Source organism: Arachis ipaensis, chromosome B2 (genome assembly GCF_059453495.1).
Source record: "Arachis ipaensis isolate K30076 ecotype BB chromosome B2, ASM5945349v1, whole genome shotgun sequence".
NCBI lineage: Eukaryota > Viridiplantae > Streptophyta > Magnoliopsida > Fabales > Fabaceae > Arachis > Arachis ipaensis.
This window is the reverse complement of record NC_142437.1, coordinates 3,971,416-3,987,056: the sequence shown is the minus strand read 5'-3', so window position 1 is coordinate 3,987,056 and position 15,641 is coordinate 3,971,416. Positions and strand designations below refer to the sequence as shown.

The following is a 15,641-nucleotide window of genomic DNA, read 5'->3' as shown; positions in this document are numbered from 1 at the left end:
GTATCACACATAGCAGTGACTTTTAGCTACAAGTCTATCTACAACTACAAAGTGAAAGAAAAGGAAATTTATTACGTAATTCAGGTAAGAATTAATTGATTGTATCCATTTAAGTAATTACATTATTAGGAAAAATTTGAAAGAAATGCCCGGAAAAATGAGCAAATTAAAACACTTTGGGATTTTAAGATCCTTTGTCGTGGGCAAGCGCAAAGACAATGGAATCCAAGAAGTAGGAGGATATTGTTGATCTGAAAGAAGCAAAGAGCGCAAAGAATGGTGTTCAGTTGATGATATGGTTCCAAACACAAACGGAAAGAGATATACAGTTTGCAACCGCACAATGGTCTGTCTGAAGGAGTTGAAAATCAAGGGATACAAGGGTACAATATTTTCAAATTGGGTTGGACATTGTTCCTACTTCTTACTGAAACATGACACGTGTATCTCTGAAGTATTGCAACAATTGCTGCATGCTGCCTCAGCTGCCTCAACATCGTTGCAAGCAGAAGCATGAACAAATTTGGCCCAAATTTTCCCACACCCCCACTATTCACATCAAAGAGGACATATTTTTCTTAGTAGATATTTCTGAGCATGTAATTCTCTGATCTTCATATTTCCCATGTTACCACAATTAAACACATAGATGCATAAATTTCCGTACATCAACTGATCAACGTATGTCATTTTCAGGTTCACCATCACTGATTAAGGTTATATTTTGTGAGGATACTAATGCTGTAGAAACATTGTCCAATCAATTGAACTGAACCTATAATATGTGCATAGCCTCAATTTTCCACATATATGAAACTTTCAAAAGCATGGTAGTAGATACAACAAACATTGCATATTTGCATTAACCAGGTTCCTTAGAAACATGCACATAAAAAAATGATATAACACCATTAGTTCCAAACCTACAATTTGCTTTGAATAGGGATCTAAAATCTCAATAATCTTTCCCTGCAAATTCCACTAGGAGGAAAAACGCTTTCTTGACTCGTGCAAAGAGCAAGGTAGCTATGTAGTTGCATTGATCATCAATATGATTTCAAGACACGGTTATTGTTCTTGTTCAGAACCTAAAAGATATATAAATCAATAAACAAATATTGCTTTGACAAGAAACAAAATGCTTAATAATGTTAACCCTAAAAATAAAGGATAAAATAGAAATACACAGAACTTAGTCAACTTACTACAAAGATTATACCTTTCGAGCATATTCCAACACTGATGAAATAGAATATCTTGACTATCTTTTTGGAGAAAAAGAAATACACAGCACTTACGGCACACCATTAACATTGTGCAAACTCTACCATCATTTTACAGAACCATAATATGACAAGCCAATAATCACCAACAAATAGAAACCATAGTCCATAGTGGTATATATATAATAATAGCATTTTGTTCTTACAATAATCGATATAAAACTCATAGTAAATTAGTAATATTCATGATTAATAGTCAATCTAGTTTATAGTTTATACAAATTTTACTACTTTCCAAAAATAAAAACCACCAATTTTACTTCAAACTGAGAAGGCTACTAATTATATTCAGAATCATGGTGTTACAAGTTCTCTGAGGAAACACATGGAAAGAGGAAAATTACAGTGAAATCTCACAGAATATAGAAAGCAAACTCAATAGTCATGCAAGTACATAGCCATAACTTACTACATCATGATCATAGTAGCAAAGCTTAGATGTTTGCCAAACTGAGTTGAAATCACACAACTGTGCTATCATATCTGGACACAATTTATTGAGAAATTGGACTTTAATTTCGGCACCAGACACCACAGACCTTCAATCTTCAACTTCTTAATAGATTTTTTAGTCTAGAGCACAGAAAAGTTGAAAACACACATCTGTGCAACATTCTTTGTAGACTCCACAGTGGTTGCAGATTTTGAACACACTAAACTGAACCTGATTAACAGGTAAGGAGGAATAATAACGTTAATAGGTACTGACAAGCATAGTTTTGCTAACAAGTGTAAGAAGTAACTTCTAATCATTTTAAAAAATTATTGCTGAGTCTATTTAAAGTGTTAGCTTAAAATGAATGTACATAAATTGCAAAACAAGCAAACTGAAACTATGAATACAGTTGTATGCTATGCAGAATCCACATATTTGACAAAGAAATATAGCTACCTAATAGAAGATATTAACTCCAACAATGTTTACTATAGGACAGGTTGAAGAATAGCTTACCTTAATCTGCTTTGTTTCTTGAACTCCATGCTCTTCATCTATTCTTGTGCCTTTTTGTTTTCTGGTAGCAAAGGACATCCTTCAATAACTGGTTTCAGATTTTCCTTCCTCTTGATGTAGTCAGGAAGTGATTCTAACTTTTCACAGTTTACAACTGACAAAGAAGATAGTAGAGGCATAATCTTCTTATCTCCACCATCAACATTGATTCCAGTCCACCCTTTCCACTTATCCAACTTTATGAAGTGAAGCTTTTTCAATCTGGGAAATGCAATTTCATCAGATGAGGAGCCTTCGTTGCCAGCATCCTCATGGTTTAATCCTATTCCCAGAAATTGGAAATCTACCATCTCCACATTAGGCATATTCTTGATCTCAAGTGATTCAAGGAATGGGAGTTTCCCTAAAGGCGGCAAAACATTGCATTCACTGCAGTTAACAAGCATTAGATGTTTTAGCTCATTCAGTTCAATCATCCAGTTGGGGAATGAACTTCCTCGGTAGAAAAATATTCCAAGGAATTGCAATTGGGGAGGTGCTTCTAAACTATCAAGTAGGACTTGATCGTCGCCCTTCAATCCTACCTTTGAAAACCACAGTTCCAAGCCACGCAGATTTTTCTTGTTCTTTAGACCAGCTCTTGTAGATTCAGAAATTTTAGTTTCACCACCCAATCCATCTATGGTAAGACACCCTTCCATATTATTTAGATTTTCCAAATCTCCAAGACTGCATGCTTTGCTTCTGCTAGCACCACCACTGCTCCCAAAGAATCGATTTAAGGTTCTCAACAAGGTTAAGCTTGCAATCCCTTTTGGTAGGTAGCTAAGGCTTGCTGTCCAGAGAATCTCAAGATGTCGCAACTTGATCAATTTTCCTATACTTTTTGGCAGTTTCTGAAGACTATCACATCCGTTGAGATTTAAAGTTTGCAAATTAAGCAAATTACTTATTGCAGAAGGCAACTTTTTTAGCTCATGATTGAAAGACAGGTTAAGGTACCTTAGATGTAGCAATTCAGCTGCCTTCAACGGAAGCTCCTTTATTGCACAAGAGCTCAAATCCAACGCCCTGACCCTCTTCATAGAATACAGAAGGCTGGCAAGATTTGTTGGATCTATGTCGGAAGACTCGGACAAAACCATTAGAGTGTGTAGTTTACCTGCATTGTCAATTGAATCTGGGAAAGAGGTTTGATCTTCAAGACACAGGGTACAGTGACGATAGCGAGGAGGCTTTGTTAAGGTGTCACTGTCACCGGACTCTTCCACGGTTGCCCCTTCATCAAGAAACTTTATGCAGTATTCGTTTCGCGCAAGATCTTGGATAAATTCATGCATTCCTTCCTCCAATTTGCATACGAAGGCGCCCTCGCCATCCGGTTCAAATTCTTGGAAGGCAGAGCAATCTCGCAATTGTTTGACGTATTTCCAGCCTTGTATTTCCATCTTGTCCTCTTCATGGGAGGCAATAAAGCCCTGTGCCATCCACAGTTTGACGAGCTTGTCAACTTGAATGGAGTGATTCTTAGGGAAGATGGAACAATGCAGCAAGCATTGTCTCAAAGCAGGAGGCATTCTAGAATACAAGTATTCACTCAACATGGATGCAGATGTCAAGTCGTACCACCACAGCTTTTCACTCATCATTACATGATGCCATTCTTCGTAAGATCTGCCACGCAACATAACACCAAAAGATTTAGCAACAACTGGCTTCCCCTCGCACTTTTCTGCTATTTGTCTTCCAACTTGGCCGAATATCCTTTCCACGGTTGACTCATTCTTCAGATCATCACCAAATGCGTTATGTTTGATAATTGACCAGCAAGCTTCCGGGGAGAGACTTGTCATAAACACGGTGTGTGTGGATTCTTCTACTTCTTTTGCTACTTCTGCGACTTCCTTCTTCCTCGTGGTTATCAAAATTCTACACGAGGAACTACGGAAGACGTTCATTAGATCTGACAAGTGGTTCGAATCGAGCTTGACGACGTCGTCCAGAACAAGAAGGACTTCCCTGTCCACTACGAACTTATGAAGCTCAAGTTCCAATAATTCAAATTCATCACCAACGTACTCTGGTTTTTCAGGAGCAAATTCCAGCATAGTCTTAACAATTCGCTTCACATTGAATTGTCGAGAGACAGTTACCCATGCCATGAAATGAAACTTACTTTTCACTTGAGTACTGTTGTAGACACTTCGGGCTAGTGCTGTCTTTCCTGTTCCAACCTCTTCACCAACAATGCATATGCATCTATGATATCCCTTAGTCAACCTTCTAATTAAGCCTTGAATTTCAGCATCTCGACCAACCAGGAGTTCTTTGCCAATAATATTCGAATGAAGATTTACTGGCTCGAGCTCAGCCTCGGGTACTGGTAGTTCCGAACTCGAACTAAGTTTCAAGTCGCTGACGTCTTTAATTAGGGTCTCAAACTCACGAATGATTCTTCTCACCTTACGGTGTTGAAGGAGTGGAAGGCCTACAAAGCGTAACCTCTTCGCCTGTTGCACTAATTCGAATTCTTCAGAAACATCAATTAACTCATAGCATAGATCTTTGATGCCCTGAAACCATGACTTCACTTGTAGATGCTTCACTTGTTTCTTCTCTGCGTCTTCGATGACATCCAGGACAGCAAGGGATATCTCTGATGCCCTCGGCTCATGATGAGATTCCGCGTTCTCCAAAACCTTTGCTCCTGCCATGATCACTGTATCGCGATTATTGCCCATGGTAATCACTTTGTTTTCTGATTGTTTGAGTGTTTGAGAACCCAGGAAGGTACGTAGCGGAACTCCAATATTAATAACAAGAACGCCACTCGCGAATGTATGTATCTGTTTTCTGTTAGTTTGTTTGGTTAGACTTGAGCTCAGGACAAGTCTATTTTAGGGGGCCAGGTCGGAACCATTGGCACGCTCCTTATGCATCATTGGGCCAACGGGCAAAATTTAGTTACAGGGTATGCAATGGAACGGTGATGTTATCGACAAGGGGGAAATGGTGCAATCCATTTTTATACATTGGAGAATAAACCATTTATTACTATCAGGGAAGGGTTCAGAAGTCACTTCTCTTGTAAATACTAGGGATGGCGGGGATTCTTGCGGGGACTGCCCCGAACGGAGATTCGATTGTGAGGAATTTTTTTTGTGGGGATGGGGATGGGAAACAAAATTTTTCTTGCGCGAGGATTCCCGTTCCATTTTCGCTATTTTCCGAAAATTATGAATTTTCTAAATTATTTTTAATAGTTTATTTTTTATATATGTTTTTTAGTCATTTCTCATACACATATATATAGAAATCCAAAATTCCTAATCTTTATTTGCATAACCCTTCTTCAATTAAGAAATTCCTAATACTGTCCATACTCCATCCAACCTCTCTGCAACTACCCCGCCACCTTTCTCACCGCATTGTCACACCTCACCATGTCATCACCCTTACCGCGTCGTAAATTCTATTTGTGGCGTTACGTTTCGTAACTCTGTCCTCGTGTCCATTCTCCTCTTTGTTGCCGTGTCTCCCACCTCGTCCACTGCTTTGTCCTTTGGCTCGTCGTTGTCCCCCCATTGCGTCATTTAGACTTTTTGTATAAAATCTTGCAGTTTTTGTATAAGAGCTCTATTCATATGGAAATTAATAATTAATTAGAATTATTATGTAGATGGGAAATGGAGTCCCGCAGAAAATGAAACCCGTAAAAAATGGGGATGAAGAACAATATTTCTCCACGACCAGAAAATAAGAACGAGGATGAAGAACAAATTTAAAGGCGAAAATAAGAAACAGGGAGACATTCCCCGTCTCCCGTCCTATCCCGTTGACATTCCTAGTAAATACCTCATCAAATTTAGATACCATTCAATTTTAGTTTACTAAAAACTTATTAAAATTCTTATTGACTTAAGCATCAAAATTATTTTTACTCGAATATTTGAACATTACATTCGGACCCAAATAATTTCACATGTGCTATGCAGCATGCAGTGTACAACAATACACAGTTTCCGTAAAAGAAAAAACAGTACACAGTTGATTGAGTAGTGTAATGCACTATTTGTTTATAACTAGATTTAGAAATGTAATTTTATAAGTTAATTATTTTTTAAAAAAAGGAAAGAAAGAGAGGACTAAAACAATTGAACCATATATACAGAGTTGAGTCGTCGAGGTTGACCCAACAGTCCGCGACTCCGTGTGAGTCGCAACTGATTATTGGCCTACCCAAATTGGGCCCTCCGAGGGCAATTTCTTGGCAACTCTCCTGAAGATAATATTAAAAAAATTATAAATAATTGTTTAAATATTATAAATAATAAATAATTTTTAAATTCTATAATTAATTACAAAATAATCTATCTAACTCTTAAAACAAAAAATTTGTATCCTAATAAATTTTATAATAATTATATAATAAAAATTAATTCTATCAATTTTTATTTAAAAAAATAAATAATCTCTATTTTTTATCACAAAAACAAATAAGTTTTTCATCAAATTTAAATATAAATAAGTCTCTAACTTTTATAAATAAGAGATATATAAATCTTTTAGTCATGGTTTGAATTCGGTGTAGAGATTTATACAAGACACAAGGATATATTCTTTATTTTATTTTTTTAAAATTATAAGTGAGACTCGAATTTAAGACCTCTAAATAAGTATAAGAGATTATATCATTTGAGTTATAACTTGTTGGCAAAGGTATATTTTTTAGGAGAATGCTAGAGAAATAATGACTATTTTAAACAACATGAATAACCACCAATCAAATAAAAACCAACTACACCTCTAAATTAATCATCTAAATTTTAATATTAAAATAACCATCCGTACACTAATAAAATGAATATCCGATATATCTACTGTTTACATTATTTAATATTTTCATTATTTACCTATACTTTTCCTATTCTTTATTATCTTTTGCGTAATATTAAAAATAATTTTTCTTACAGTAGAATCGTAAATTACTTTGGTTAATTCTCTTGTATTTCATTTGAATTTGGGTTGCACTACAAGAGAAATAGACTAAAACCGTTATTAATGTACGTGAAAACCGTGGCGACGAATGAGACTGTGGTGGGTAAAAACTAAAAAGGTAGTCGATTCATCCTTTTGCCACTGTTTTGAGGCGTTTTAAACTGTGACAAAACAAAACAATCAAGACCTCTGTCTAGCCTCTAAGTCTTTTCAGCACTTGTGCACCATAAAAACCGTGACAGAGGAGCTTGGAGAGGTTCACGTTCTTACTTCCAAGTGTATTTTTAATTGAGAACATGGAGATCTTCCCAGAACACGTGCGACATCTGTGGAACGAATGGGAGCTGAGGGGGCTGGTTTTGCTAAGCCTAACATGGCAGGTTGTCCTCATCATTTGTGGCTCATGGAGGAAGCGTGCCCGTGGTGGCTTCATCCGCTTCGTCGTTTGGGTAACATATTTGTCAGCAGATTGGTTAGCCACGGTTTCTTTGGGCACACTTGCCAACAACCAAGGAGACGCGAGCACACAAGATAGGAACCACGCCCTGCAGACCATTTGGGCTCCCTTCCTTCTCCTCCATCTCGGCGGCCCCGACACAATCACTGCTTACGCCTTAGAAGACAACACCTTATGGCTACGCCATTTGCTCGGTCTACTTGTCCAAGTTTCCGTGGCCTTCTACATCTACTTAAGATCTTGGAGCACCACTGCCTTGACTTTTATAGCCATTGCAGTGTTTGTTTCCGGGATCATTAAGTATGCAGAGCGCACTTGGGTTCTGAGATCCGCTAGCGCCGAACAACTTGAAGAATCTTTGCTCTCCGCTCCGGCCATACAACCTCCAAATCTCAAGCTTTCTTATGCCAATGCCGAGCTGGAGTATGTTCACAGAGGATACTACTTGTTTCCTGTTCTCAAGCGTCTCTATGCCAATCTGAGCCTAAGGTTCGCTGAGGGTCAGCGAACCTACCAATTGTTTTTGTATGACTTGCTTTACACGAAATCAACTATAATTTACTCTCTACTAGGTCTCATTTTTCGTTTTGTGTTTTATCCATAGTGTCTGCTTTAGCTTCATATGTTGTCTTCCTTAATGTTCATGAGCATGAGTACTCAAGGGTTGATGTTCCTATAACATATTGTTTATTTATTGGGGCTTTTTTACTCGAGCTTTATGCATTTGTGTCCCTTGTTTTGTCGGATTGGACTTTGAATTGGCTAGTTGTCAACAAGCATAGTTCACTGCAGAATTTCATATGCTGGGTTTTGTCTCGTTGTCGGAAAAGGTGGTCAGGGCAGTTAGCTCAACACAACTTGTTGAATTTTTGCATGAAGAAGAGGGTAACAAGATGCATTCGAAATGATTTTCTTTTCAGAAGCTACTTTGTGATGGAATTATACAGGCAAAGGACATGGGAAGATGCTGATGCTGATCTCAAACAGTTTATCTTTAAACATCTCACACAAAAACAAGAGCTGTACAAAGAACAAGGATTTGATTACAATTTTCTCAAGAAATTGCTCTCTTATAAAGGTGACAATGCTTCCATTTCAATAAAAAATATTGGCTGGAGTGTTGAGGTGGAATTCGGTCATAGCTTACTCATTTGGCATATTGCAACTGATATATGCTACCACTCTAGAACAGAAGAATCCGAAAAGGACTACAGGGAAGTGAGCAAAAGAATATCAAATTATATGTTGTATCTTTTACTCCTGCGTCCACTCATGCTGCCTAAATGGATCAACAGGATTACTCACGTTCGGAACACTTTCAGGGAAGCCATAAGGATATTGCAGCGTGAGCAGCTGCCGGTGAAAGATGCTGCAAGCGCTTCAACATTGCTGATTCAAATGTACACGCAGTGTCACCAGCCACTCGAACAACTTCGAGTGGAAAAGACTGGCAAGTCTTTGCTCCATGAAGGTTGCCGCCTTGCTTCACAGATTGAAGATCAGAGAGTTTCATGGGAAGTGATTTGTAATGTGTGGATAGAGATGCTTACTTATGCTGCAAGTCAGTGTGAATGGGAGGCACATGCTCAGCAACTCCGAAGAGGAGGAGAATTTCTCACTCATGTTTGTCTTCTCATGGCAGAACTTGGTTTGAGCGAACAATTTGATATTGGGCGGAAGGGACTCAGTGTAGAAACCCAAAATGATGGATGGGGATGTGTAAGAAGTAAATTACTAAGTTCTTACTTATAAGTGATGCAGCAAATTCAACTTTGTATGGTGTTATGATCTTCTGTTTTTCATATTTTTAAAAGAAAATGTTTGTTGTCATTCTTGGATCTTCTTGATCAGCCAAGCCAACTCTTGTTTAAAGCATTTTAACCGCTGACAATGCCATGAAAATACTTAATGAATTATATTCCCTTTTGGAAGAGGATGATTCTTCACTTTCATTTTTGTATTCCAGTAAAGTGTATATGCCAAGATATTAGTTCTTGTATACACCTATGAAAACATTTTAGGCTAATTAATAGTTGATGCATTATTTTCAGTTTTAAATATTAGCAGCGTTGTTAATCAATATTCTTGAGTTGATACAACCAAATTGAATTTGGTTTCCTTAGGTTATATGGCATATTCCACCAAGCTAGAAACCAAGATTTTCTCCTTTTGTGTGCATTTGGAAACATTAAGCACCTTAATATGATTTGCTTAGGCTTCTAATCTTGTGAGAATCCTATATATTTATGGTTCATAAGCAATATACTCAATTATATTTGACTTCAATCTAAGAATAGTGGGAAGGGAATGGACCTGACAAAGGCAAACATAATATAGTCACACTATGATAATAGTTAATAGCAGTAAAATATTGAAGAAAATGCAGAAAAACAGAACACCAAAGTTTAATGTGGGAAAAAACCTCTCAATGTGAGAGATCAAAAAAACCCACAGGAAGGTATATAGGTATACTATTATCCAAATCAAAGCTACAAAGATGTCTCAAAACTTAGAAGTACTAATAAGCATACATATACAACTCTTGTACAAGGACACATACACATCAACAAAATGAAATCAATGATGCTTGTTTACAGACTTTCTGGCAGTTCGACTTGAGAGCTCAGATCACAACCACACCTCGAAATTGAAGTACTATGAGTGAAGAATCTCCACTTAGACAAGAAAAGATTTGACCATTCGATCGTTCACTTGATGAGGTTAATACACTAATGGGAATTTAGAGAGGAACCCCAAAAAGTGTTTGCTCACATAAAGGAAAATGATCTGCATAATAAATACAAAAGGATGAGATCAAGTTTGTTGCCTTCCTTTTTAGCTTCAAAAACAGAATTGAAAGGGAAAAATTCAGCTTGAGAAAAATAACAATACTGCAATAGAATATTTTACAAACGTACTTACATGCTCACCAAGTTGAATTGCTGCCTAATGCACACTTTAATGGTGGAATCCATAAAGAAAGCAGATCCTTAGGTTGACCCTAGTAGTTACCCATCTCTTCATGCCCCTGGAAAATCTGAGTAGGTATCCATAAGAAATGTTACTAAATAGAGCAATCTCAAGTATCACTACCTATAGATCCATTAAGTTTATAGTTACCTTCATACAGAGTTTAGCAGCAACTCTTCTTCTTGCAGTGTTCTCCAAGCAACAGACAGTCTTGAATTGAAGTAGTAACAGAGAGGAAGGCAGTTTCTCTCCCAGCATATTTCTCCAACCTGAAGTAAAATATGGCGAGGAATAAAGTACCAACTTGAAGCTAAAATAGAAATCAAGTCTTACGATTCCTAACATATTAGTCCACTTAACCACCCAGAATGAACTCTTAATTCATGGTAATTACTAATTAATATCTTCTGTTCTGCTCTAAATGCAATTTTATAGAAAAATATGTGTTAAGAAGTATCATTTAAGCATGTATGAATTTAACTGTGGTATGACAAACATGAAAGATTAGAGTATTACCTTGTCAGAAATCTCTATTCAGAAATTTGTTGCCCATTGACTTCGATGGTGGGGATGTGGGAAATTTTAGGCCAAATTGGTTCATGTTTGTTCTTGCAGAGTTCTCCCAGCAAATCACAGTCTTGAATTTTGAGTAGTGAGAGAGAGGAAGGCAGCTTTTCTCCTTCCATCTTCTCCAGCTTTGGACAATATGAAATGTGTAATTGTTGGAGCGAAGTGAGGCCGAGAAGCTGGTTGCACTCCAAAGTCTCCAGATTTTGAAAGTAACAAAGGTGCAAAGTGGTAAGGGAGGGAAGACAAGGCAGCAAACCAACCTGTGTGAATGACCTCACGCAAGAAAAATCCATAGTAAGCTTAGTGAGGGCGCCTAAGTTGGCCATCCATGATAGCTCCTTCATTTGCTCGTCGCTACCTTCCAAAACAAGCTCTTTCAAGTTAGGCGGAAAACCACCCTCTGGCACCTTACAGATTTTCCGGCAAGCTCCTATGCAGAGAGAGTGTAAACTTGGAAGAAGAGTATTCATGTGACTCGGAAATGCCTCCAACTTGTCACAATATGTGATGCTGAGATGAGTCAAGTTGGGTGCAGCCAGTCCTTCTCCTGCAAATGACACTAATTTATGGCATCCATTGATGGTGAGACGTTGAAGAGCAGCGTGCGGTGGCTCTGACATTGAAACTGATTCCAGATTCAGACACAACGATATCTCGAGATTCGTGAGATTGGGAAAGGAATCCAATGATAATGAGGTAAGTGAATGGCAGCTGTCTTCAATTTGTAGCTCTACCAAATCATACTTCTGCTCCGGCTGTTGCTGGGGGAATTCCAGTTTTCTGCAATCCATGATCTTCAACTTTTGCAAAGATCTGGGTAAAGAATTGCCCGGAAAGGATAAACCAGACCAACACCCTGAGATGTGCATTTCTTGGAGGTGACTTAGATGGTTGTTGCTCATTGCCTTAAACGCAGAATCCACCACCGACACACATCCCTTAATTGATAAAGTATAGCCATTAAGTATCATCTCTTGATTCCATCCCTCTGGAACTTCTGATATATGTAGTTTGCGAACTTCCAAACCATCTGACAAAGAAGAAACCATCCTCAAGAATACGCCATTAAGCATATCGCCCTTCAACATTGGACAATTTGTTAACTGAAGCTTCTGGAGTTGAGGAAAAGTTTCAAAGTCAGGTAAGTGCCACTCCTCCCAAGATGGCATATCATGAAATTCCAATGTCTCCAGTGAGGGAAATGGTGGAATATGCGAAGAATGATGATCCCCTTCGTTCTTGTACAACTCCATGCCAATACTCCTGAGTTGATCAAACCTTTCAATGCGCAGGGACTTTAGAGATGACAACTCTCCAAGTGAAGGCAGCTTGAAGCAATTGTTGCAAGACACCAGAGATACACTTGTCATATTGGTGAAGGCAGAGTGCCCCAACCAATCTGGAAATGTTGTACCCTTGTATCCCTTGATTTTCAACACTTTCAAGTCATCGTGCGCTTGCAAGCTCTCCAGTATATCTCTTTCTGTTTCTGTGTTTTGAACCACATTAGCAGCTGAAGACCATTCCAAGCATAATTCGTCGATGTGCGTCTTATCTATTATCCTTGCACTCCTTCCTTGGCTGACGTCAACAACATTCTCCAACTTCTTAATCTCAAATGATCCGTGAAGATTAGCAAGCCCTCCTACTTCTTGGATTCCGTTATCTTCATGCTTGCCCGCAACAAAGCTACTTAAAAATTGCAAGTTTTCCAATTTGCTTATTCCTCCCGGCATTTCTTTCAAAGGAGTTTTCCTAACATCAAGATGCCTTAACTTCACAAGCTTGTGCATGCCACTAGGCAACATGGTCAACTTGGTACATTCATACAACATTAATGTTTGTAGATTGTACAAGTTGCACAACGACTCTGGCAGTGTCTTAATATTTGTCCAAGAGAGATTCAAATAGCGTAAACGAATCAATTCACCTATTATTTCAGGCAATACATCAAGTTTACAAAAGGATAAAACTCTCAAGTTTTTTAAATTTGATGCTATGCTTTCCATGCTAAACAAATCGTCCACACACAAGGATGTCGTTAGATTTTCCAATTTAGCAATGGAATTACGACTATTCAACATTCCAAAGGACAAATACCGAGTCTGAATCTTTATCTCCTCATTTTCACCAAGGTTTTCCAAGTTGCAATGGAATTCTCCAGCAAGATGTATTGCTAACTCATGCAAGATATCATCCATCACAAAATAATTGTGATGAAATTGAATCTTTCTGAAAAATAATCTGGAAACTAGTTCATCAAAACACTTACAACCAATTTCTTCTAAACTCTCTCTCCGCCGTTGTGGTGGTAACAGATCTTCGGCCATCCACAGCAAGATTAGTTCATCTTTATCAAAATAATAATCTTTTGGGAACAACGAGCAATAAATGAAACATTGTTTTAAATATGTCGGCAGATGATAGTAACTTGTTAATAATGAAGACATAACCTTATTTTCTATCGTAGGAATTTGCAAAATGTTACTCGATAGTATTTTATTCCATTCCCTCGCATCATGCTTTGCGCGCAAAAAGCTTCCAAGTGTTTCTGCAGCTAACGGCAAGCCATCACATTTCTCGACAATCTTTCTGCCGATTCTTTCGAGGTCTGAACTCCCATTTAATTTAGGAAAGAATACATTATCCGCAAAAATAGACCAACAATAATCATCCGACAGTTTCTCAAGAGGGTATGAGTTACAATTTTGGATCCCTGAACCAACATTTACCTTGCGGGTAGTTAGAAGAATAGTGCTTCCCTTTCTCCCATGTTGAAAAGGGGTGATAAAACTATTCCACTTGTCAGCGTCTTCACTCCAAACATCGTCCAAAACAATGAAGAACTTCTTTCCTAACAGTTTTTCCTTCAAATCTTGTTGAAGTAAATCAAAGCTGTCAAGACTACAAACACCCCAAGAGATCCGTTTTATAATATTCTTTGTAGCGTCAACAACATCAAAATGTTCAGAAACACAAATCCATGCTCTTAGATCAAACTCCATCCTCACATCCATGTTGTTGTACAGGCATTGTGCTAAAGTAGTTTTACCAACCCCGGCCATACCAACAATAGAGATGACGGACAAGTTATGATGATTGTTGTCATTGAGCATCTTGATTAGTGCCTGTTGGTCACCATCCCTGCCGAACACATTCCTCTTCACAAGAGAAGTGGATGGAGGTCTCAATCTCAATGAGGGGCTACCCGTTGGAATAAATATGAGACCAAGGCTAGATTCCCTTTTCGCAAGTTCTTCTATTCTTTCAACCACCTCTTGCATCTTATCTACTACTGTCTGCCTACCTTCAGGATTGACGTAGTTAAAGCGCCAGAAACGTACCACCTTTTGAGTGGCGGCTTTGGTGAGCACATCGTCCAGCAAATCATTAGCAGTGTAGAGAGCATCCCTGAAACTATCAAGCCATTTTCTCACAAGTTCGTTTCCAAACTGCTCCTGCTCAATGTTAGCAGCCAGATCTTCTGCAACCCGGATAGCAGTCCTGAGCCTCTCAACCAGCTTGTTGCCCCACACCAAGACAAACTCATGTGAACTGAGCCTGTCTAGAACAACGTTGGCCAAGCCAGAAACTAAACCTCCAGAAAATAGTGGTCCAGCCATGGTATGATGATCACAACAACAGGAAATGAATGAGTGAGTGATTGGATTTTGAGAATGTAAAGAAGAGAGTGCAATAATGCTGCAAGGTAAAGGTATTCAGCAATAATAGGGGATAATTTTAAGCAGTGGAGTGCATAGCTGACTTTGCAGTTGACTTCATTTTTATCTTCTTCTTCTTCTTCTTTGAAGGATGAAACAAAGTATTCAAAAAATCTAGAGCGTGACCAATGGAAACTAGTCTTCGTGGAAATTAAGTGTTTAGACATTGGCTTCACGCGGTACCTGTCTTTAAGCACCTTTGTGAAGTTGTTTGGAAACCATTTAACTCTATTTCTTTTAAGAAAAAAATTTATTTATATTTGAAACTCAATTCTATAATTTGAAATGACTATAATATATTAATAGAATAGAATTCAAGTTTAAAGAGTGTGTGAGTAAATTTGAAAATTAGAATTCCCTTTTGGTCGAAAGATGAGAATTGAAATTCTCAAAAAAATTCAAATCATTCATTTTAAATTGTTCCAAAACAATAAAAAAAATTCAATTCTTCAATGAATTCTAATTCTTAGCATTCCAAACAAACGTCTTATGCTTAGTTTATGATCATTTTTCGTGTTTTTATTTCCGAGAGAGATGTAACAAATGAAAATTGCAACTTGAGCAAGGTTTCAAACTTTTGCACAACCAAGGTAATAGCTAGTACGGTTAATAAAAGAAAATATGTACATTTTGTAAAAGAAAATAAGAGTAATTACCCAAATCAGTCCCCAAGGATTTTAAAAGCGAAC

At 37.8% G+C, this 15,641-nt stretch overlaps 2 protein-coding genes and 1 pseudogene across 3 annotated transcripts; 1 reads left to right on the top strand and 2 right to left on the bottom strand.

The window, feature by feature from the left end:
- Positions 1 to 2,273: 2,273 nt before the first annotated feature.
- LOC148572867 (putative disease resistance protein RGA1) lies at positions 2,274 to 4,976 on the bottom strand. 2 transcript variants are annotated; one of them, XM_088506316.1, is made up of 2 exons: positions 3,964 to 4,976; positions 2,274 to 3,831 (listed from the first exon to the last, which is right to left on the bottom strand). In XM_088506316.1, exons 1-2 carry the CDS (start codon positions 4,974 to 4,976, stop codon positions 2,274 to 2,276), a joined length of 2,571 nt encoding a protein of 856 aa, XP_088362442.1. The 2 variants fall into 2 exon arrangements, with proteins under 2 accessions (XP_088362442.1, XP_088362441.1); XM_088506315.1 differs by having other exon boundaries at positions 2,274 to 4,976.
- A 2,363-nt stretch (positions 4,977 to 7,339) lies between these two features.
- Positions 7,340 to 9,640, top strand: LOC148572866 (uncharacterized; annotated as a pseudogene).
- A 403-nt stretch (positions 9,641 to 10,043) lies between these two features.
- On the bottom strand, positions 10,044 to 15,069 carry LOC148572865 (putative disease resistance RPP13-like protein 1). The gene is made up of 4 exons (XM_088506308.1): positions 11,177 to 15,069; positions 10,811 to 10,929; positions 10,613 to 10,727; positions 10,044 to 10,477 (listed from the first exon to the last, which is right to left on the bottom strand). The coding sequence occupies exon 1, from the start codon at positions 14,851 to 14,853 to the stop codon at positions 11,191 to 11,193; it is 3,663 nt and encodes a 1,220-aa protein (XP_088362434.1). The 5' UTR covers positions 14,854 to 15,069; the 3' UTR covers positions 10,044 to 10,477; positions 10,613 to 10,727; positions 10,811 to 10,929; positions 11,177 to 11,190.
- Between the last annotated feature and the right edge of the window lie 572 nt (positions 15,070 to 15,641).

Bases quoted from the DNA above. Each gene is read 5' to 3' on its own strand.
- LOC148572867 (XM_088506315.1), bottom strand. From the start codon at position 4,976: ATGGGCAATAATCGCGATACAGTGATCATGGCAGGAGCAAAGGTTTTG.
- LOC148572865 (XM_088506308.1), bottom strand. From the start codon at position 14,853: ATGGCTGGACCACTATTTTCTGGAGGTTTAGTTTCTGGCTTGGCCAAC.